The 22,891-nt window shown below is 27.5% G+C and overlaps 2 protein-coding genes across 11 annotated transcripts in view; both read right to left on the bottom strand.

Moving 5' to 3' along the window:
• LOC145184913 (uncharacterized) overlaps window positions 1-8,441 on the bottom strand; it is a 37,753-nt gene extending 29,312 nt beyond the window's left edge. For 6 of the 8 annotated variants that reach the window (XR_016454311.1, XR_016454312.1, XR_016454313.1 and 3 more), the window contains exons 1-4: window positions 4,732-4,929; window positions 4,517-4,615; window positions 3,318-3,421; window positions 3,041-3,136 (exon numbers count right to left, since the gene is read on the bottom strand). Coding sequence is in view for 4 of the 8 variants with exons in the window: in XM_090093507.1 (XP_089949633.1) it covers window positions 3,041-3,136; window positions 3,318-3,421; window positions 4,517-4,615; window positions 4,732-4,859 (427 nt within the window). In the remaining 4 variants the exon portion in view is untranslated. Of the gene's footprint in view, window positions 1-3,040; window positions 3,137-3,317; window positions 3,422-4,516; window positions 4,616-4,731; window positions 4,930-8,058; window positions 8,161-8,271 lie in introns of those variants that run through there. The other 2 variants (XM_090093508.1, XM_090093511.1) reach the window with 2 other exon arrangements.
• LOC145201126 (ribonuclease H2 subunit A-like) lies at window positions 5,325-21,376 on the bottom strand. 3 transcript variants are annotated; one of them, XM_090093523.1, is made up of 9 exons: window positions 21,278-21,376; window positions 21,034-21,173; window positions 20,871-20,942; window positions 20,551-20,677; window positions 16,464-16,551; window positions 14,139-14,276; window positions 13,623-13,704; window positions 10,983-11,106; window positions 5,325-5,588 (listed from the first exon to the last, which is right to left on the bottom strand). In XM_090093523.1, exons 2-9 carry the CDS (start codon window positions 21,158-21,160, stop codon window positions 5,447-5,449), a joined length of 900 nt encoding a protein of 299 aa, XP_089949649.1. In that variant the 5' UTR covers window positions 21,161-21,173; window positions 21,278-21,376; the 3' UTR covers window positions 5,325-5,446. The 3 variants fall into 3 exon arrangements, with proteins under 3 accessions (XP_089949649.1, XP_089949647.1, XP_089949648.1); XM_090093521.1 differs by lacking the exon at window positions 5,325-5,588 and adding an exon at window positions 8,734-9,098 and having other exon boundaries at window positions 21,278-21,301; XM_090093522.1 differs by lacking the exons at window positions 5,325-5,588; window positions 20,551-20,677; window positions 20,871-20,942; window positions 21,034-21,173; window positions 21,278-21,376 and adding exons at window positions 8,734-9,098; window positions 19,762-19,909.
• Between the last annotated feature and the right edge of the window lie 1,515 nt (window positions 21,377-22,891).

Raw genomic sequence — 22,891 nt, 5'->3', positions numbered from 1 at the left:
CTCTTCAAATAATTATATTGATGCAGAGGTTTTGACAGGTGTTTCTGGTGGTAAACAGGTTTTTGTTCCTCGAATTCAGTTGGCTCCATCAGATTCTAATTTATCTTTTGTTCTGAAACGTCGTCAGTTTCCTGACAGATTGGCTTATTCAATGACAATTAATAAAAGTCAAGGTCAAACATTTGTTAGAGTTGGGGTATATCTCAAAAAACCATGTCTCTCTCATGGTCAGCTATATGTTGCATGTTCAAGACCTAGAGCATTTAGTAGATTGTTTTTCAAAATTGATAAACATCTCATTCAAGGTATGGTAGGTGAAAAGTGTTACACAAATAATGTTATATTCTAATGTTCTTAATTTATAGTCTTTTTTCATTTTTGCTTAAAACCTACAAACAAAACTATGGTAGGTGAAAAGTGTTACACAAATAATGTTATATTCTAATGTTCTTAATTTATAGTCTTTTTTCAAAATGTGCTTAAAACCTACAAACAGTAAATTTTCGAAATGAAAATTTACTGTTTGTAGGTTTTAAGCACATTTTGTATGTATAACTTTATTTATCATTATAATATTTTTTTTCATAGTTTTTGATAAATATATCTGTCATTTAATATTGTTATAAAATGTTTGTATATGTGTTATATAAAACCATATTTGTTTATAGTTGTATATATGTTTAAATTATGTTGTTTCCATGTTTTCAAAGTGGTTTGAGTTGGCATTATATTGAGCAAGATTGATAACCTTGCCAGCCAAGCGGTGTACTTATAGCAGAGGTGTGACTTGGCAGCATTTAGTGTCAGGCGGTTTTACTGCTTTAGAGCTAGGTTGTGTTGTCTAGCCTTTTTTAATTATTCTGGAAACACAATAATGTCTGTTAATGTTTAGCGTAATGTGTATGGGAGAATTTGCAACCTTGATCTTTAAATCTAGGGTGTTTTCATGTCCTAAATTTGAAGTAGTTGAATAACTAATATTGAATATAAAAACAAATATACTTTTATGTAGTTATATGTTTAGTAAAAAGATAAATATATAGTTCAGTTTAAATTGGTTTTCTACTTTTGCCTTTCATGTTTTAATCTGGTTTGTTATTTTCGCTGGATTTTAGGATCAAGGGTGTAAATATTCTATTGTTATGTGTTATTGTTGTGATGTTTTGTGTTGATAGACTGCTTGGCTTACCTTCACGTTGGTGTCTATTGTTAAAAATGAATAATAGGTAGTTTCATTATTGGAACTTACTGCTTTTATTTATTTACTAAAAGCCAAGACAACATTATGCTAAAAATGCAGTTTATATCTTGATTTTTTTTTTTAAATTTATTTTAGTATTGTTAATCCTTGCACTTCGAAACAGATTTTATAGTTACATTTTCGATAAATGTTTTTATTAACTGCCAGGTCAAAATAGGTTACTGTAAATAGGTAAATCAATTTTCAGTTTTTATGTGGTTTTTTTTTTTTTTCTTTAAGATTTACGATTGACGCATTTATACGATTTATAAAAAGAAAACCTGATTACCTTTTATTGTAAATTTTTGTCAGTTAAAATGATATAAATAGATGCAATTAGTTCAATTTTTTTTTTATTTTTCTCTATTTTATGCCTCTATTATATTATATATATTCTCTATTTTATGCCTCTATTATAATTGTTGTACGTAACTTAGGGGATCTTTTTAAACAGGGGGTTAATATTGTAGTTTTACGCATTTGTCAAATATCGAGTTACTTAAATCTTATAAGGTGTTTAACTAATTAATTAGCTTAATTTTGAGGAAAGAAAAATTCTTATATATGTTAAATTCTTAAATCATTGTTTCACATTTTATTATTCTGGTAAAAGGTCTTCATCAAAAACTTGATTACTCTTAATAAAAATAGCTCTATTCTCCTGACCACCATTAAGGCAAAAACGGGGAAGGGAGGTCCTTTTTTATTGTCAAAATATTTAAGAGAATTAAATTTCGAGTAACAAAAGGAATTTTTAGTAAATGGTAGCAAATTACCATTTATTAAAAACAAAGAGGCCATATATAAAAATGGTCAAATTAGTGCCTTAAATATTAATGGTCAAATGTTCAGTTATTTTTAATAAATTTATTTAGTTGTGTGCATTTAACGTTTTAAAGACAATTTCCTCTTTTAAAGAAAAATGTATGAAGGGGATACCAAAAAATTAATAATTCATGTATAATTAACGTTCGCTTTATATTACTCTTATTAATAAAAGTTCATGTTATAAAAAATATAACAAAAATTTAGCTTTTTTCGTCAATTTAAAGCATGATAGAGTGTTATTATTTTCTGTCAGTAACTAAATACGTATTGTTTTGAACTTAGTTATATCGAGGTAAATGGTTCTGCCTTACACTGATATGACATATGTCAGTTTTAAATTTCTCAAATAATGTTAATTGGTAAATTATTTTACCTCCGCATACTTTTTTTTTTTAATTTTACAGATGGTTTAATTTTTTCAATTTGAAGGCGTTTTTCTAATTGGGTATTAGTTAAGGTTTCGCAACTTTAAATTGTGGAAAACAGCCACTATAAATTAAGTAACAGACCGACGATAACCCGTATTACGGGTTGCTTTTTGCTAGTTATTATTATTATTATTATTATTATTATTATTATTATTATTATTATTATTATTATTATTATTATTATTATTATTATTATTATTATTATTATTATTATTATTATTATTATTACTATTATTATTTTATTATTATTATTATTATTATTATTATTATTATTATTATTATTATTATTATTATTATTATTATTATTATTATTATTATTAGTAGTAGTAGTAGTAGTAGTAGTAGTAGTAGTAGTAGTAGTAGTAGTAGTAGTAGTAGTAGTATTATTATTATCATTATTATAATTATTATCATAACTATCATTATCATTATTATTAATAGTTACTGTTATTATTTTTACTATTATTATCATTACTTATTGTTTTACTATTAAAAACAAGATGGAGAAAATGATTGAAATAATAATTCTGTAGATATAACTTACTTCTATTACAGCTTTGACCAAAAAACCCAGCATCGCATGAGCAAAACGATGGACCTATGCAAACACCTTGAACACATCCATTTTCACTACAATCCGCTAAATATGAAAGAGATTAAAAATTAACAATTAATTTTTATCTTTACTTAAAAATTATAAAAAAAAAAACGAAAGCAAAAAAAAAAAAAAAAACAGTATTTTAACAGTATAAAACATTAAAAAGAAATTAATTCAATATTTCAAAAAAGAACTTCAAAATAAACTTATCAAATCCACTTACGAACACAAAAATCAGAAACATTCAGCTTATATCCATCATCACAACGCCTACTGATCCCAAAATCAATTAAATTAACAGTCTGAGATCGTATTTCATATACTTCCCTAGGCATTTACAAGCAATCATAAGTTACAATGTAAATAAACTTCAAAAAATGCTCACAAATTTTAAAACAAAATTAAAGTAATATGAAACCTAGAAAGTTCCTTATTATTACAATTTATACTGCTTCAACTTTGTTTGAACTTTTATTATCTTTTAACCAATATTAGGAACTTTCAGTTGAATTGGATGTAATCACAATATATTATACAATATACTAAATCATTAAATAAGTAATGATACATTATCAATTTAAGTAAAGTTTTAAAATGATGCACAAACCATGAAATTTATCTTTTAAATATCTTTTTTCAGAAAAGTGAAAAAATCTGCAAAAAGTTTGTGAGAAGAGTGGGGGAAAAAAATAAATAAATTTGCTTTTTTTAGACTAAAATAATCCAGCTTTAAAGAAATTTTCTAACAATAAAAATACAATTGAATCGTACTGAAAAAAAAAAAAAAAAAAAAAAAAAAAAAAAAAAAAAAAAAAAAAAAAAAAGAAATGAAACAAATGAAGTTGTTAGACAACACTTTGACATGATATGTAGAAAAAGGGATTTAATTCATTAAGGGGAGCTAAATTTTTCAATTTTTTGTTCATTTTTTAACTTCTTTGTTACTATTTTCTTTCTTTTACAATCAGAAATATTTTTGGGAAATAATTTTTTATCAATTGTACAATTGTATTATTATACAATTTAAATACATCGGCTATATCTATATATAGATAATAAAAAATCAGAATGTGAAAAAATAATCAGTAAAACAGCTGAAACTCCAAAGTGGTGTTAAAAATCTCCTCACATGAATTTCAAATACAATACTCAATATGACACCTATTGTACCTTGGCCTTAAACCTAATGGAGATCATCAGGGCAGTACACAGTTGTGAGGAGATACAAAACCCTTTGCTAAAGAATCATTCCCCAGAAATCTGATAGATTTTTTCTAAACCACTCATGTATCTTTTTGACTTTATGAGGAGTAGCATTCTTGGTTGAATTATAACCAAATTATAATCACCCAATTAATAAATTACTTAATAAAGAACTACTAATAGCTAAACCTAATAAATAGCTAGTAATATAAGTTCTACCTTTTTTTATAACAATCCCATGTGATTAGCCAACCACATATTGTTAAGAACTGTTTAACAACTTTGACTGAAGCATACTGCACTTTTGGAGTTAAGCATCTAAAAAATTAGTTGAAAAAAAAAGTATATCAAATTAAAAAACATTAAAAATCTTTTTTAAAAAGGTTTAAAAATTAAAACTAAGTAAAAATATTTCAAAAAATTGAAAAACTTACGTGAAGTTGTAAGCAACAGTGTGATTAGAATTGATATGAGGCAGCTTGCCTTTTGGTTCAGAACATGCAGCATTCAAGCAGACTATGTAAACACAAAACCAAGTAACACATCCATATATCCATAACATTACTGTTAATAATGTGTTTTATATCTTTATAAGCTTACTTTCTTTGAAAACAAAAAGTTATAATGCTATTTAAAAAAGCACTAGTTTTAATGCACAAGAAAAATGCAAGTAAAAAAGAATTCTTTTATGAAAAAACAAAAAAAAATAAGAATTTAAAGTGAATAATATAATAAAATAATATTCTTATCCAAAAAATATATTAAAACCTAATTACTAAAAATAAAAGCTAAACTAAACTAAAAAGTAATAAAAAAACTAAAACTAAAAGAAACACCATTAAAGCAGCATAGAAATTAACAAAGGGTTATTATCATGTAATTAGTACTAGAGCTAGTGTTTTAAACATAAAAAACAGTGCAAAAACATTTTTCAAAATTTTAGCCTTTTAAATATTTATCCATAATTAATCTTAATTTATCCACAAGCATAGTTTTTTTTCATGTTTGCTGCATGACTAAAAATTGGGGAATAAATCCTCTAAAAGTAGATGGGATAACTATTGCCAGAATGCATCTTAGCCAAATAATTGGATGAATATGAACTATTTTTACCCAAATTCCATTCAACTTGGTCATTAAATTGTGCAGTTATAACTCACAAACCTGCTCAAGCTGTCTATTAGAAAAAAATGCTGAGCGACAAACAGAAATACCACCAGTATTGTTGTTCTGAGTAAAAAAATTTGTAATAGGAACAATTCTTTTGTCTGCTTCTGCTTCTTCATCTTCCCTAGTTAGAAAAATTATATATATATATATATATATATATATATATATATATATATATATATATATATATATATATATATATATATATTGAAATTTTTAAGGAAACATAAAAAAAGCATAGCTTCAAATTATTTATTTACTTCTTTAAAGTAATTTTAATGTTTTTTTTTAAATATTAGTCATTTTCATTACCACATGACTTTGTGGGCATGTTTTTCAAGTATATTGGCACAAGTTGACCAACTAAACCTCACAAACTGAGGAAAACCAAACACAGGGTCAATTACTTCTCTCAACCAATGTTTTGTTTTAGGATCTATGAGAAAAAAAGTTAGTGAGACAAAAACTAAAAGAAATGAATGGGTCCTTATAAAATGAAGAACAATTGTATTTACACTACTATTCATATAGATTGAGATGATTTGAAATTTTTTGAAATTTTTCAAAAAGATTTCAATTAATCTATTGATTTTGATGATTTTTTTTTAACCTATATTTATATTTATTTATTATATTTATTTATTATATTTATTTATTATATTCATATTTATTGATTATTTTAATAATGAATACCGATTTCAAAAAATTTTTAAAAACATTTGGCTTCACTTTTTAAAAAACTATTTTAAAGTAATATTTTTGTGCAAAATGATGGAAACATAACAAAAGTTTTCTTCAATAATTAAATTGTAACAAGCTAAATACAAATTTATCAATACAAGTCTTCTCAATCAACTGGTTGCTACAACCAATCAACTGTTGCTACAACCAATCAACTGGTTGCTACAACCAATCAACTGGTTGCTACAATCAATCAACTGGTTGTGAAACTTTTTGCAACTATTACAGGTTAGTAACAACGTAAAATTTAGCTTAAAAGATCTATAAGGATGTTCAGAGTTGGACCAAGTTATGGAAAAAGTTTATTTTTATTTTTGGGTTTTCAGCTTTTAGTCTTTCAATCTAAGTGTTCCCAAAAATGTTCAATTGGATTCAGATTAAGAAATTGAGATAGTCATTCCAAAATTTTCTTGCTCTTGAAAAATTCATTGCCATAGCTTGCTGAATGTTTTGAATTGTTGTTAAAAAATACATTAATATGGCATTTTATCTTTTGCATGTGACAGCATAGGGATTCTTAAAGGGTCTTTTTTTAAAGGATACTGTTCAAATAATCTTGCAGTATGTAAAAAATGCTTGACAGTCCCAATTCTGCATTTGATTCCCTTTTTTTTGATTAGCTCAATTCCAAAGTAGTGTTAAAAATCATAGAAATAAAAATCATAAAAATCTCCTCACATGAATTTCAAATACAATACTCAATATGACACCTATTGTGCCTTGGCCTTAAACCTAATGGAGATCATCAGGGCAGTGACACAGTTGTGAGGAGATACAAAACCCTTTGCCAAAGATTCTTTTCCCAGGAATCTAATAGATTTTTTCTAAACCACTCATGTATCTTTTTGACTTTATGAGGAGTAGCTTCATCTTTTTGGAATGCATTCTTGGTATCAGAAGGGTAGGTAAGGCTTATCCATGGTTTAATATGCTTCTAAAGAAACATTTCATGTACATTTTTTTGTTGATTTTGACAGCATAAAAAAGTTGGTATTTTTTGGTTCTTAAAAAGGTTTGCATCCTAGGCTCTTATGTTTTTCCACTCAAAGGTTTTCTTTCAAAATGAGCTAATTTCCAAATTGTGTAATAACATTGTAAACAGTTCTTTTAGATATCTATAACCTTGCATTAATGTCCTTGGGTGTAATATCTTTAAGGTAAAGTTCAATTACTTTTTGTACTCATGGTAAGAGTGTTGAAAAACTTTTGTTATTTGTTTGCATTCACACTATATATATCTAAGAAAAGATAACATTAGATGGAATAATACAAAAAAATTGGATGAATGAATGTTAAAGAACCTGCTTCTCTAAACTTTTATGTAGAAAATATTCATATTACAAACATTTTTTGTATTTTTATTTTATTTTTTTTTTTTATGTAAATTTTTTATTGTGTAGTTATTCACTCTTCTTTATGATATTTATATTGAATTGTTAGGTTATATTTGTAAAAAGTTATAATTTATAAAACCAATTTTATGGTTGTGATTTTCTGTTTGATATCATAATGTATGTCTGTACTTTTTTTATTTTAACTAAGCATTGTAAAAGTGAAAGAAAAATGTAACAAATTAGAAAAAATATTTGTTAAGCCCCAGCAAATTGTCATAGTGAAAATCTATTAAGAAAAATTGGTTGATAGTCAAGATAAAAATGAATTCTAACTTTTTGATTGAATTTGTACAACCTGATTAATCTCTTTTAAAATCATTCAAAAATGAATATGAAAGGGATCAAACAGATTAATTTTCTTTTGTTAAAAAACTATCCAACATTATTTGAAATTTTAAAATGATAAAAAAGTTTTTTATCCTAAACCTAATAAATAACTAGTAATATAAATTATACCTTTCTTTATAACAATCATATTTGAAGATCTAAAAACCACATTTTGTTAAGAACTGCTTATTGACTTTGACTGAAGCATACTGCACTTTCGGAGTTAAACATCTAAAAAATAAGTTTTAAAAAAAAGTACAAATTAACAAACATTAAAAATCTTTTTAAAGAGGGTCTAAAAATAAAAACTCCATAAAAGGTTTTAAAAAATTGAAAACTTACGTGAAGTTATAAACAACAGTATGATTAGAATTGATGTGAGGCAACTTGTCTTTTGGTTCAGAGCATGCAGCATTCAAGCGGACAATATAAACACAAAACCAAGTAACACATCCATATATCCATAACATCTCTGTTAATAATGTTTTATATCTTTATGAGTTTTGTTTCTTCGGAAAAAAAAGTTAAAATACTATTTTAAAAAAGCACCAGTTTTAATGCTCAAGAAAAAGCAGGTAAAAAAGAATTCTTTTATAAACAAACAAAAAATATAAAAATTTAAAGTGAATAGCTTAACAAAATAATATACTTATCCAAAAAAATATTAAAACCTAATTGCTAAAACTAAACAAAAAACTAAAAGAAACAGCTTCAAAGCAGCATAGAAATTAGTGAGTTAGTGTTATTATCATGTGTAATTAGTACTAGAGTTAGTGTTTAAAACATAAAAACAGTGTAAAGTTATTTTCAAAAATTTTAGCCCTTTAAATAATTATCCATAATTAATCTTAAACTGTTCACAAGTATAGTTGTTTTACATGTTTGCTGCATGACCAAAAATCAGGGAATAAATTCTCTGAAAGCAGATGGGATAACTACTGCCAGAATGCAAGTTAGCCAAAATATTTGGATGAATATGAACTATTTTTATCCAAATTCCATTTAGCTTGGTCATTAAATTGTGCAGTTACAACTCACAAACCTGCTCAAGCTTTCTATCAGAAAAAAATGCTGAGCGACAAACAGTAGTTGCACCATTATTCTTGTTCTGAGCAAAAAAATTTGTAATAGGAGCAATTCTTTTGTCTGCTTCTTCATCTTCATCTTCCCTAGTTAAAAAAATTTTATACAGTTTGATATTAGTAAAGAAACATAAAAAAACATAGTTGCAAATTATTTATTTACTTTTTTTTAACATAAAGTAATTTTAATACACTTAATTGCAAAACTAATACACCACTTATAAATTCCAACTTCCGTGAAACAAAATTAGATGCAAATGAGGATATTGATGATGATAACAATGGGGCTGATTGTGCTATTAGTAATGATTTATCAAGGCAGATGCTCTTATGATATGCAATTAAGAAAAAAATTTAGTGCTAAGATTGTTTTTAAGTAATAAAAAGTTAAAAGATTTATATAAGTAAAAGTAGAAAAACTCATAAGTTTACCACTCAAAAAAAAAGTAAAAAGACTTCCAAATCTGTAAACAAATCGAAGAAAAAGTTTTTTATAGGTAGATCCTTTTCAATCATAAAATGATATTCCCCTTTCATTTTACTTACTTCCTAATAAAGTTAAGTTACCAAAACACTACTAACAGCCTAAAAACTGGTTATCAATATAGACGATTTTAAAAAACGCAATAAGTAATGAAAAATTAGTCGTTTCATAACAAAGGTCTGCAGCCATTTCAAAAGTTCTAAAATTTTCATAATCCAACTGTGCTTGTGTACAAAAACCTGTCGCTTATGAATAGAGCTTGAACAACCATGGGAGTGTCTCATACAACAGTTGGTAGGTTCTACAAATGTTTGTACAGACCAATGATCACGTTAGACAACTTGGCCATGGCAGACCATGAGCTACCAATGCTGTGGAGGACTAACTTTTAATACTTCAAACACTGAGAGAGCAGTTCACTACTGCAAGAAGGCTTCAAATACAACATGCTTAGGTTCATAGAACTGCTGAACTAGTTAAGATACCATAAGAAGACTTTGTGCTTTAAATTTTCAACCTTAGGCAGCAGCAAATGGTCCCAGATTGTCTGTAGACCATTGAAGAAATAGACTGGCTTTTGCAAGAAGGCATATGGATTTGGAAGTACATGATTGGGGACAGGTCTTATTTACAGATGAGCCAAGGCTTTGCCTTGTAAGTTCTGATTGCCGCCCAAGAGTGTACTGAAGACCAAATGAAAGATATTTTGCTTGTAACATTCGAGAAACTACTTTATATGGGGGTAGCTCATTGATGGTATGGGGCGGAATATCTTAAGCAGCTCACACAGAGCTTTTTATTGTTGATTGTGGACTTCTGACTTCTCAACGATACAAGCTGACATTTTAGAACCTTTTGTGATATCTTTTGCACCACAAATTGGAGATGGATTCCTTCTTATGCAGAATAATGCTAGATCACATACAACACATATTGTTACTGAGTACTTAAATAATGTTAATATTGAAGTTTTGGAGTGGCCAGCTTGCAGTCCAGATATGAAGCCAATAGAGCATCTTTAAGACATAATGGGACGCTGTGTTAGAAGCCAACATTCACCACCTAACAGCCTAGACAAGCTGCAACAAAGTCATATCCGTGTGTGGGAAGATATCCCTCAAGAAATGATTACATCTCTAATTAAAAGTATGCCATGGTGCTATCAGGCTGTAATAACATCAAGAAGTGGCAACACTAGTTATTGATAAGTCAAAAAGATTTCAATTTAAGCTGTATTAGTTACCTAACAATAATAATCATTTTACTTTATTTTGTTAAACAAACCATATTTTTGATTTTAGTTTGTTTTTTTTCACCAACTTCAAAGTCAATTTATTTATTATCATCAAAATAATTGTGTTCTATTCTTAATGTTTGTCAAAATATATGATAACATTGACAACACTTAAAATAAATCAAAATGTATAAATGGTGCGTTAATTTTGCAGTTAAGTGTATTATTTATAAACGTTAATCATTTTCATTACCACATGACTTTGTGGGCATGTTTTTCAAGTATATTGGCACAAGTTGACCAACTAAACCTCACAAACTGAGGAAAACCAAACACAGGGTCAATTACATCTTTTAACCATTGTTTTGTTTTAGGATCTATGAGAAAAAACGTTAGTGAGACAAAAACTAAAAGAAATGAATGGGTCTTTATAAAATGAAGAATGATTGTATTTACACTACTATTCGTATTGATTGACATGATTTGAGATTTTTTGAAATTTTTCAAAAACATTTTAACTAATCTTTTGATTTTGATGTGCTTTTTTTAACAATTAATGTCAAAAAATTAAAAAAAAACAAACAAAAACAAAACAAATTTGCATTAATTTTAAAACATTATTTGAAAACAATATTTGTGTAAAAAAATGATAAAAACATATCAAAACTTTTCTTCAATAATTTAATTGTAACAAGGACAAATTTATTGATATAAATTTCTTCAACCAACAACCGGTTGTGAAATTTTTTGACAGTCTCAATGCTGCACTTGATTTCCATTTTTTTTGATGAGCTCACTTTAAATATCATATGTAGCAAATTGGATTATCTTTTGACATTCTAATCAGTATACTATTGTCTGGCTGATTACTTTATGGTGGTCTTCCAGGACTTACATGATTTACAGCCACATGAAGTCAGGAAGAAATTAAACTGTAATGGCTTCAAAGCATCAAAAATGAGCTCTTCAATGCATCAAATGATTCTTTAGGCTCAATGACGTTCTTTAGACCCAGTGTTGAATTTTTTGTAGAAGTAACAAAACTTCAATAACTTCAAGTTTTTTAGTTTCAACAAAAAAATTCAAAACACAATTTCTGGTGGAACTTGATTATCATTCCATTAATTTGTGTAGGAAGACTTTTAAAGAAAAAAGTCATAAAGATTTTTATCAATTCTAGGGTTTCTGAAAAACAGTGGTTTTTAAAAAACAGCTGTTTTACTGTTTTAGGATTTTTAAAAATAGCTGTTAACAGCTGTTTTACTGATTTGAAATTTGAAATTCCCCTCCCCCACCCTCTTTGTATTAAGCAGACAAGAGTACAATATTTTCCAGTAATTTATAACCTAAGATAAACTTTACTTTTTATAATAGTATTTCAAAAATACAAAAGCTGATAATGACTTATCTGAAAGTTGTGATCTTATTTTGTACAAAAGTTGGCGCACACGAAGAATACTTTTTCAACATCTGTAGATGTAGACTTAATTGTTAATAATGCATCATAAAGCTTTTCTAGGTTTTCTGTACGTTGGCCTGTATTCTTAAAAAGGGTAAATTCAGCTTTTAACCATCTGAAATTGTCCTGTCTAGAAGACACTTTTGGTGATTCATTTTTCTTCAGCAACACATTAAGTTCTTCTTGTAGAGTTAAAATTTCATCTGTAGGATTCTGGAAGTTGCTTCAATATTATTAACATCATGAACACCAAAAAATCAAGATGCCAACATGCCTGCGAAATTTATTGTATCTCTGGATGGGGTTATCTTTAGACAGCATAATAAATTCATGACATCTATATTCAGTCGCTTGTTGACTCTAATTCTCTAATTATCCATCAATTTTTTGGTAATTTCACTGTTAACTAAAGAAAGTTTCTCAAACATAAATTCTAATATCAGTGCTTAACAGTGTTGCATCTTTTCTACTAAGATTCTCTATAGCTAGTTTAATAGATTTCATTGTCTCTAGTAAACCTTTAAAGGCATCAAAGTCTACATTATTGGCTAAACTTAAATCTACCCTGAATTCTAATAAAATTTCTTGAATTGCTGTCTCTGTCTTTATTAATGGCTCAAGCATCATTGGTATTGTGTTCTTAATTTTTTTTGTAAAAAAATGCTAACTACTGAACTAAAGTTATTTATTAAAGTTACTTATCCTATTTTTTAAACTAATTGTCAAATTTTTATTAAAAAAGAAAATCAAAACAAATTACCATTTTGATTTCTTTAATAAACATGTTGTTAAAGAAACTTTTCTCTTAGCTATTGTTAATTTTTGAAATATAAGTAAAACTTTTATCTGAAAATATTTGAATAAAAAAATTCGAACATTTTCAGGTTTGAATGAAACTTTATGCAGTTAAAACTCATCATATTGAAAAAGAATTTAATCGTTATGCAAACGCATGAAAAAAGCTCAAGTTTTAAATTTGTGTTGCTTTAATTTTAATAAAAAAACAAACTTTAAAAACAGTCATTTAAAAAACTGTTTGCTGTTTCTATTTTTTCTTAAAAAAAAACAGCTGTTTTACTGTTACTGTTAAACAGTTTTCAGAAACCCTAATCAATTCTTCATTTATTTAAGATTTCTTTTTTTATTTTTGTGCTGCTTAATAAAATATGACTTAAGTTAAGATTAATCAAAACCAATAAAGTAAAAAAAATTCAAAAATTTCATATCATTTCTATTAATATGAATGGTACTGTATTTTAAAAATAGACTTTATTTTAACATTTCAAATATTTAATAATGACAGTATTTCTTGCAGGATAATTTCAATGTATAGCAATTTTTAAAATATTTTATTAGAGTCATATTTATGAATAAATGATTTTAGGAACATTTAAATTTAATGGCAAAACTAATATAAAAATGCTCATTTTTTACCCCCTGGGTACCCTGAGCCATATTCTCTTTTGAAATCACCTTCAGGGAATTGCCATTCTTTAACACATTTATCTCTAGCCACCTAAATTTAAAAGATTATCAGGTAACAAATCAGTCAAAGCAGTAATAAAAAGATTTTTATTACTTAAATATATATTTAAAGTGTTCAAATTTGAGAAAAAAAACATAAAACATAATTGTTTTTTTTTTTTTTTTTTGTTTTTTTTTTTGTTTATTTCTGTTGTGTTTTCTTTTTTATTCCTGTCTTTTTTATTAACTTATTAACTTATTAAAAAAACAAAAAAACACTAATATAAAGAAAACACAACAGAAATAAAAAAACAAACAAACAGGCTTACATTAAAAAGCAAAAAACGAAGTAAAACATTTGTTATAGGCATGATTAGATTTTACAATTTTTTAGATGTAAAAGGTTCCACAAGCATTTTATACCAGAAATTTGTAATAGGTATGATTAAATATTACAACTTTGTAAGTGTCTTAAGGGTTTTATACCTTTGCACATATACTAGCAGCACTGACGATTGGAAATAGAGCATCTGCTTTTGGTGTAACTTTAACATTCACCCCATCAAAAATTTCTCCTAATTTATTTTGATATTTTGAAGCATCTCCTACAGTATCCACATACATCTAAATATAAAAAAAAACTAAAATTTTGTTATAAATACTTTACTAAACTTATTAGACTATAAAATTTGCAACCATTAAATGAACAATAATACTAGCATCACAACTATACGAAGAAACTTAGAACTCAGAAAGAAACAGAAAATGAGTAGATTTTAAAGATTTTTGGCCATACTGCAAATTGCTTTATGATTTTACCATTTTTAACATCAGGTTTTTTTTCTGCTGGATTTAATCTCATGTTAAATAAATATTTTAAACAATAAAATATTTCGTTGATTTTTTTACACAACATCAAACCAAATGTTTGCTTAAGTAGCTAAAAAATTTAAGTTAAAATTTGTCCAATAACCAATGCATCACCCATTACTGTTCTTAGTACCGATATTCAAAGTCCATTACATCTTTGTAAATTGCTGATCTGAGTAAGCCCTCATATTCTCTTTAAATTTGTCAAGGTAAGCATCAAGGATAAGGACTTTAGGAGACATTCTGCATGCCACTTGAACATAATTCTTTATGAGAGTCTGAAAAAAGTTTCAGCCTTGTGATTATCCAGGAGTCCAGGAACCACTCCCATAAAACTGTACAATCCATTTCTCTGTTCCCTTTAGCATTTTGCTAAAGTCAACACATTCAATGATCTTCTTTACTTGTGATCTGACAAAGATATTAGTTTTGACCTTTGCAAAACAGAGAAACTTTGTAAACCAGCTTAAAGGCTCATCAGAAATGATACCATTTTTTAGTCTCCAATGAAATCAGTTATAGTTGTCATACTTCAAGGTACTCAGCAACATTGACACTGTGGTAGTCTTCTTTTAGAATGTAGTCTATGGAGAGACTGGTAGCTTGGAGGCTCCTGGATGAACTGCCTATAAATAGATGGCATTCACTCAGGATTACAATTGATTCCTAAACCCTTGAATAGACTGGTTACACTGTTACTGAACCACACACCATCTTGCTGATTGAAGAAGTTTATTAATGCTTTCTCTGATCTGTGAGTTGTGCACCTTCATCCAAAAAGTTCCACTATTTGAGTCTAGATATCAGAAGCTCAGCATTTGATTTTGCAAGTCTGAGGTCCCTGATCAGATTGTTAGGAACAGAGCAACAGATAAAAGATTATGTTAACATATATGATAGGAGATGAATTATTGCCACTTCAAAAATTACAGGGGTTTACCATGCAGATGTAGTAACTGCTGTGGTCAGTTGGTTCCCACCAAATTTTGGGATAGGAAATATCATGGCCCTCTTTTATCTTTAGCACAAGCCGTAAGAATTCAGATGAAATTTACACATAAAATTATTAAAAGTATTTGTTAAATAATTGCAGATAAAATTACTGCGAAATTTTTTTACATAACATATATTATTTCCTAAAACATCAAAAACTTTAAAACTTTTCTTAACTCTAACTTTTTTTTAATTGTATTAATTTGATGAAATACTGCACACAAAAAAACAATGCTGTCTAAGAGAGCAACAATTTTATTTATTAACCTACCTACAAGTATTTTCTTGCAAATTTCAAACAAGAAATGATGCCTAAGGGCTTGTCTTGATCCCTGATAGGGATATCAAAGTATTTTATAAGCTCTGCACATTTCAACAGATGCTTTCACAGAGCAATTTTTCACTATTCTCTTAATAAATTGTCCAGACATATTAAAATGCATTTCCAGGGTGCAAACATCTCAATATATCTACTCCGCAATAAAAACATTAAAATGTTGGTTAAAATTACAGATATTTTTAAAACTCTATGGATACTCTTCGGGACAGTTCTAAAAAGTTTGACTAAGCTCTAAAAGTTCTAGGAACATTCTAAATGCTTCTGAAGAGTTTTCAGTTGCAGAACGTTACGGAAGTTTATTCAGTGCTTGCATATGATTCAGAAATATTCTAGAAAACAGGTAAATTTCAAAATCTCTCATTTTAACTAAAAAGCAAAAGTTTTTTGAAACAGTGACTATTTTCTATTTTCTTGAGGTATAAAAAAATTGTTAAATGCACTTTAAACTCAATAACAGAAAAAATTTTTAATTTTGTTAGATTTTTTTAATAATTAAAGTTTTCTTCAGTAATACATATACAAACTATATTTTATGCATCTGTATGTAATTATAAATTTTCGAGAGTTTCATATTGTAATTCAATATTACATATGACAAAAATAAAAACCTCAGTGATCTTTGCACCTTCAGCAATAGTCTTTTGCGTGAGCTCAATTGCAGCCCCATAAGATATTTCATTAAGTGTCACTTTAACCCTAGTTATAAAAAGTTAGCATAACATAAACTGAAGAACTTTTAACTCCCTAAATTACCAGTTTTAAATGGTTAACACGTTAATAACAGTTTTATATAATTTATACATTTATAAAAACCATAAGGTAACAGTTTTATACAGTTAATAAATTTAGTAACATCTTAGAATAAATTCAATGTCAACTATTTATCCTAAACCTTTTCAGTTAAGCAATCAGCACCAGATGGTTTTTTGCTTAAGAAGCTTTTAGAACCCCAACAAACTTAATTTTCTAAAATAAAATGAATTAGTTATCTAAAAATTCCTTTCCGAAATGTTAATAGCATGTGTTTCAAAACTATTTTAGAAATATTTAGATATATACAGGTGGTATCAGAAAATTAGGACTAAAAACATCATTTTATGAAATTTTATTTGTAAATTTAAACATGTAAAACAAAGGCACTGTAATGTTATCCAGCAGTCCTTTCTTCTGTTCAATTTTTGGTCCTGGTTGAAGTTCTTCTCATAAAAAAATCCTAATCAAGCTTGTAAACTCATGCTTGTGGATTTTTTTTCTATGTTGCAGCAATGGGCATTTTTTTATGTGAAGGACTAAACTCTCCTGAGTCTCTGCAGCATCATAATCCCTTTTTACTCAGTAAACTAAGCTCCTTTGTAGATTGAGAAACTCACAAATCTAATTGGGTTTTCTTCTGATGTGATGAGCAGCAAAAATGGCAGCTCTCTTACTATATTCAAATGACATTTTTTTGGTTACAGTTTTAGTTAATGTAGACTAGTTAAAACTGTAAACATGCTAATGTACTGATTTTGAGAGATAATAAATATATATTTAACAAATACCACATACAGATCTCAACACATGTTCGTATTTAATCCATTAGATAACAAAGTTTGTCCTTATTTAGCAAAGCAACAAAATAAAGGTTTTTATATTAGTTGGGTGAAAAAAAATCTTCATTTTTTTGAATTTTTTTTTATTTTTGAAAGTACCAATGTGTTCATAAAACAAAAGATTTCAATTCACATTACAAGTACTTGTAAAACACTTGTAACTAATTATTAAATTAAAACGGATGATGAAATGTAACTCAAATCTTGCAACATTTGAAATTCACCAGGTGCAAATTGAGTTTATAAAGTGCTGGTCAAAAGTTTAGCACACCTAAGATTTAATATACAATATCATTCTTAAAATTTAATTTTCAAACAGTAAAATTCTTTTTTCTTTTTAAACATTTTTGTTGTATGTCCATCAAAACATGCCAAATAGGAAAGATAAAGCATGATGCATTATTTTTCTACAAATACAATTATATTCAGTTTATAAATGAAATTTAGTTTATTCATTAGATAAAAAAACAAGACACATTTTTCAGTATTATTTAATTAAAAAGAATTCAAGTCTAATAAATACTTTTGCCTCTAAAATTGTTGTTAAGGCTTTCCTCTATGACATTTTTTGTAGAGTTTCCCTCAATTAAGTTTTTCTGAATAATGGTGTACTACTAATTGATATCTAAATTAACCCTCTCAAGCATTTTTAATGATGTAAACATGAATGAAAACTTTCTTTTTTTCTACTAATTAAGATACAAGAACAATAAAATGTGTCCCCATATGAAAACAATATATGACATAATATGACATAATAGAATAATTTAATCATTTAGTATGATAATTTTCAAGACATTGAGGGCACAATCATACTAAACTTCTTCCACATAATAATAAACGTTTGCTTTTGCATATAAGATTTTTACACCTTGATGCATTTTTTGGTTGCTCTTTTTTGGAGAATGTCCTCCTTCATCAAATCGTTTTTCAATTGAAACATAAGTTAGTTTTTGTTTAGATAGAGGTGTATCATTACTTGGACATCTAGGTTTTTTTCTATTTGTTGTAGCCTCTTATTGAAATACAAAACTTTAGACTACACTACTTTTGAATTCAAATTAAAAAATTGGCTCTTAATTTTTTTTTAGCTATTTCTTTTGCTGTTAAAATGAGGAAAGTTTTGATTTTTAATTAAAAATCTAAATTACTAAATTTAATTTTACTTAATTTAAAATTTTTGATTTATTAATCTTTATTTTAAAATTCATTTGCATTATTGATTATTGTATAAATATAGTTAAATTATGCATAAAAACTTTTATTGAAATGTGAAAGGAGTAAATTATTCGTATCACACTTTTCATTTTCTAGATAAAGCAGGAGTTCACAATAGTTACATTTAAGAAATGGTAAATTAATGTACCATCTTTTATTTCATGTGCAGTTCTGGTATAGTGCCACTAATGAATCTATTAGATTTACCGCCCCCTTTGTTTATTATAACATTTTACTGAAAATGGTCAGGATATGGTCACATGTTTTTTTTTTCTTCTTTCTAAAATCTTTTGACTTCATCTTGTGGTTCTGCATTGTCATAATTTGAAATGGTGTGCACCACATTATTGTCAAACCATCGGATAAATGTTACTCCATCTGATGAAATAGCAGAAGAACTTTCGTGAATTCTTTGTTTTAAAATTTTGACAGAATAAAGCTTTGCATCAGCTAGACCTACTCCATTAGCATGAATTGTACCTAAATAACGCATTTTAGCACTTGACAATTGTCATTTTTTGTAAAGCTACACTTAAAAATTATATGTCTGCTGATATTTTGTAATTGCATCCAATATTATGTAACTAAAATGCATAACAACATCTCCTGAAGATCCTAATCAGTGAAATGCATATATCCTCAAATTTCCTCAAATCTGTTGCATGTCATTTTATCAGCAATTAAGTTCATTCTTAGACCACTTTCAGATAAACAATATGTTTAGCTCTGGGATATTTTATATACAACATCATTATTATAAAAAATAAGTTTTCAACTCTGCTAAAGTTAGGTAAAAAATAAACTTATTAATTTGATTGACATATAAATTACTTTGGCATACAATATTTTCAAGAAATTCAGGAGAAAAAAAGTAATGAAAATAGTTGACAGGAGTATTAAAGTAAATATTCACTTTGTGTTCTATCCCACAAACAGGCACTATACTAGGTGATACATCCACTGGCATCCACAGCATTTATGGCTTAGTTATTTTTTTCTTAGCCTTCCTTTTATGTAAGTTTGAATATATTGTTATATTTTACTTGTTACTTATTTACTTTTCTATTGTTGTAATATACTCTTCTAAATCACTCACTTCATATGAAGAACAATTGGACTCTTCAACACCAAAATCATCCATTTCATCATTAGAATCTAGATCTAGTCCATCTTCTGACTGACAACTTAATTCAAATTCTTCTTCAAATTTTTGTGTATTTTTATATTTATTCGTTTTTCTGCAATAAAATTTTCAAATTTTTGTTTTTTACAAAATAAGAAAATTATTTATAATAATAGATGTTTTTATATTATTTCATAGTCCCTATTTGAGGATAATAATAAAAATTCTGTAAGCAAAGTAGTATATTTATTATGATTATGACATTTAACATTTTATAATATTTAGATTTATTATGATATTTTTAGTGTTTTAATCTGACAAATGATATTAAAAAAAAAACATAAAAATTTAATTATTTATATTCTCTGCACTAGAAAAAAAAAAAAAATATATATATATATATATATTCAATTTTTATATAATCACAATAAACGATAAGATTTGTAAGACAAAGTAAATGAATATTATAAATTGTCAAATGATAAATCTTCTAATCTATCACTAATTGCCATCGATTGACAAATTCAGATACTAATTATATATCATATAACTTCACTATCCATTAAAAAATATACATTATTCAAAATTAATAAAGATATTGCTTATTAAATGTCCTCAAATGAGGAGACTATGTAAGGGTTCACTCCAATTTTGTCACCTTACTGATGATATACTGTTTAAAGAAAGACTTTATTATCACATGTTTAAATTTTGATTTCAATTCTTTCCAAAATTAATGTTATAAAATGTAATTAAATATACCTGCGAAGCATTTCATTTGAGATTTCTGTTGGAGAAATTATTTTAATTGCCCAACCAATAAAGTCACTATTTTGCTCAATAATTGAAAAAAACTGGTCTCTTTTTTCTTCTGATAGTGTTTTTGAATCTGAATAATATTTTGATTAAACTTGTTTTATCATTACTTATTTAACTATTAATAACTAAATAAAATAATAAACAAACAAATAAAGAAAAAAAAGGAGATAAAGATGAGAGAAAAGAAAAAATAATATTGCAACACTTTTGCATGTAAAGGACTCTTTCTTTTAATTACTCAGTATGGTTTTAAAAAAACAAACCTGCAAAACCCAAATCAGACAACTTCTTTACCATAGTTGTAGGACAGTAGCAGACTGCGTAAACCATGGGACCTAAAAAGATATTAAGCATGAACACCTAGTAAACCTAAACAGACATGTAGCAAAAATACATTTCATTCTAGGTGTTGACCTAATAGCTTACCTAAAACTGGTCCACGACCTGCTTCATCTATACCTAGACAACAAGGCACTGTTTTTGTAAGTTCAGGCACATGAGACTGCAGGACATAACTAAGCCTATTTTCTTCATTAAATTTAACAATATTCATAACTACACTTTAACTAAAAAAGAAATCATTAAATATCATATAATATCACGTAATGCAATCTATTTTTTATATTGAAAATAAAAACTTCATTTCTAAATAATTGTTTATAGATTCAACCTTGAATTTTAGTGCATATTTTTAAATTGAAATAGTTGCTGAAGATTCTTATGTAGTTCTTCTTAGGAATCCATTGTGTTATAAACAATCTGGAAAATCAGCCGTTGTCTCCTATCTTATTTTGTATTACCGTCTCCTTGTTTTTTTGTTGTTTTTTTCTTAAATAAAAGTTATCCATATCCACCTCACCATTTATACCTCTTAAATGATGTGCTGCGGACGTTTGTAAGGGTAGAAAAGGTTATCATTTGTTTTAATGAGCACTTGATACATTTAGGGATGGGGAGTCGAAGAGACAATGGTTTTTGGAAGTCGAGAATTGCTACGGATCTTTGTAACAAGTTGAAAAAAACAATTGCCGGGAACTTCTTTTTTTTTTCTTTTAATCCAAAATGTTAATAAATCAGATTGATGGAAGTGCAATTAGCTCAAATGCTGTTACATTTTACGATATTATATTTGTTTACGAGGATGCGCAGCAAAACTCCACTCTTCCATAAAACCCTCGACTCTTTAACTCCCCATTTCGGAATTCAGAATAACTATTTTTGCAAACATCTTTTTTCACTTTCAGTATAGAATGACAATCTATAAACCCTTTTTATTTGAAATATATTCTAGGTTGTTTTGAAAGAGCAAATCACTTTGAAAGGTCAAAACGGTCCACTCTTTCTGCCATTTCTCCTTTTGCTTGGGGATCCGAGAAGTGGTTTACAGTGTACTCCATCTGTACACTTCCACAAGTGGTTATCTTCTATCGACCTCCAGTAAAAAGTTGTTTGTCACTTCTTGGATTAAGGGATCCTTCATCAATTTTTGAGTTGTCTCAAGTCCTAACTTTATTGTAACAAGTATGGGTACAACCTTGTGGATGGTCACTGTCTTGCTGACAGAAACAGAGTTTGAAAATGCTTCAAATAGCTTCAAAGTTCTAATGATGGTTTTGAATTTACTAATTTCAGATTCGTCTGGCATCAATTTTTTCAATTCTGAGTCAGGCTGGAAAAGCGCAGTTATTGATTCCAGCTGGGCTAAGTCTGAATTCCAGCGCGTCAGACAGTTCTGTACCAATGTAGTTGTTGTCATTTATGGGCTTTGGCTTTGTTGCCAAGATCAATTGCTCTCTTCCCTGAGTAGTTAAAATAGTTTACCAAACCCATCATGAAGTTGCTTCCATTGTACTTCGATTGCACATTTTCTTTTTCTTGACTTTGCAGTTAGTGAACCCGTGTCAATCAAGTGGATCTTGTGGTCGACGCACCACACGTTGGTGTCAATGTCACTATTTATTTTTGCTCCCTTTTGAATGTTTGCTACGCTATCTGTAACAATGGTGATTCACCTCACTGTTTTGGAATTCAACTCTATTTCGTGAACCATATCTGTTATCTTGACACTGATGTTATTTGCCGTATAATCCTCTAGAAAATACTTCATTGCGAAAAGGAATCTTCTCAGGCGGAAATTTTGTCTAGGTAGTGTCCAGTCAAGCTTATGTAAAAATAATTTGTTCTGGTATCATAGCACTCCAGATATCTTATGTTAAGGCAATTCCATTAAGTCCATCTTTTTCTGCATTTAGTAAGTCAAAAATTGTTTTTATTTCATAAACTT

The sequence above is a fragment of the Hydra viridissima genome, unplaced genomic scaffold (genome assembly GCF_058129835.1).
Source record: "Hydra viridissima isolate aposymbiotic clone 2 unplaced genomic scaffold, HvirCarnegie_v1 scaffold_7, whole genome shotgun sequence".
NCBI lineage: Eukaryota > Metazoa > Cnidaria > Hydrozoa > Anthoathecata > Hydridae > Hydra > Hydra viridissima.
Note: the sequence above shows the minus strand (reverse complement) of the source record. Positions and strands in the feature narration are given on the sequence as shown.

Coding starts and splice junctions, on each gene's coding strand:
- LOC145201126 (XM_090093523.1), bottom strand. CDS start 21,160: ATGAATATTGTTAAATTTAATGAAGAAAATAGGCTTAGTTATGTCCTG. Junction 20,943..21,033: donor AGGTCGTGGACCAGTTTTAG/GTAAGCTATTAG, acceptor ATATCTTTTTAG/GTCCCATGGTTTACGCAGTC. Junction 20,678..20,870: donor GTCTGATTTGGGTTTTGCAG/GTTTGTTTTTTT, acceptor AATATTATTCAG/ATTCAAAAACACTATCAGAA.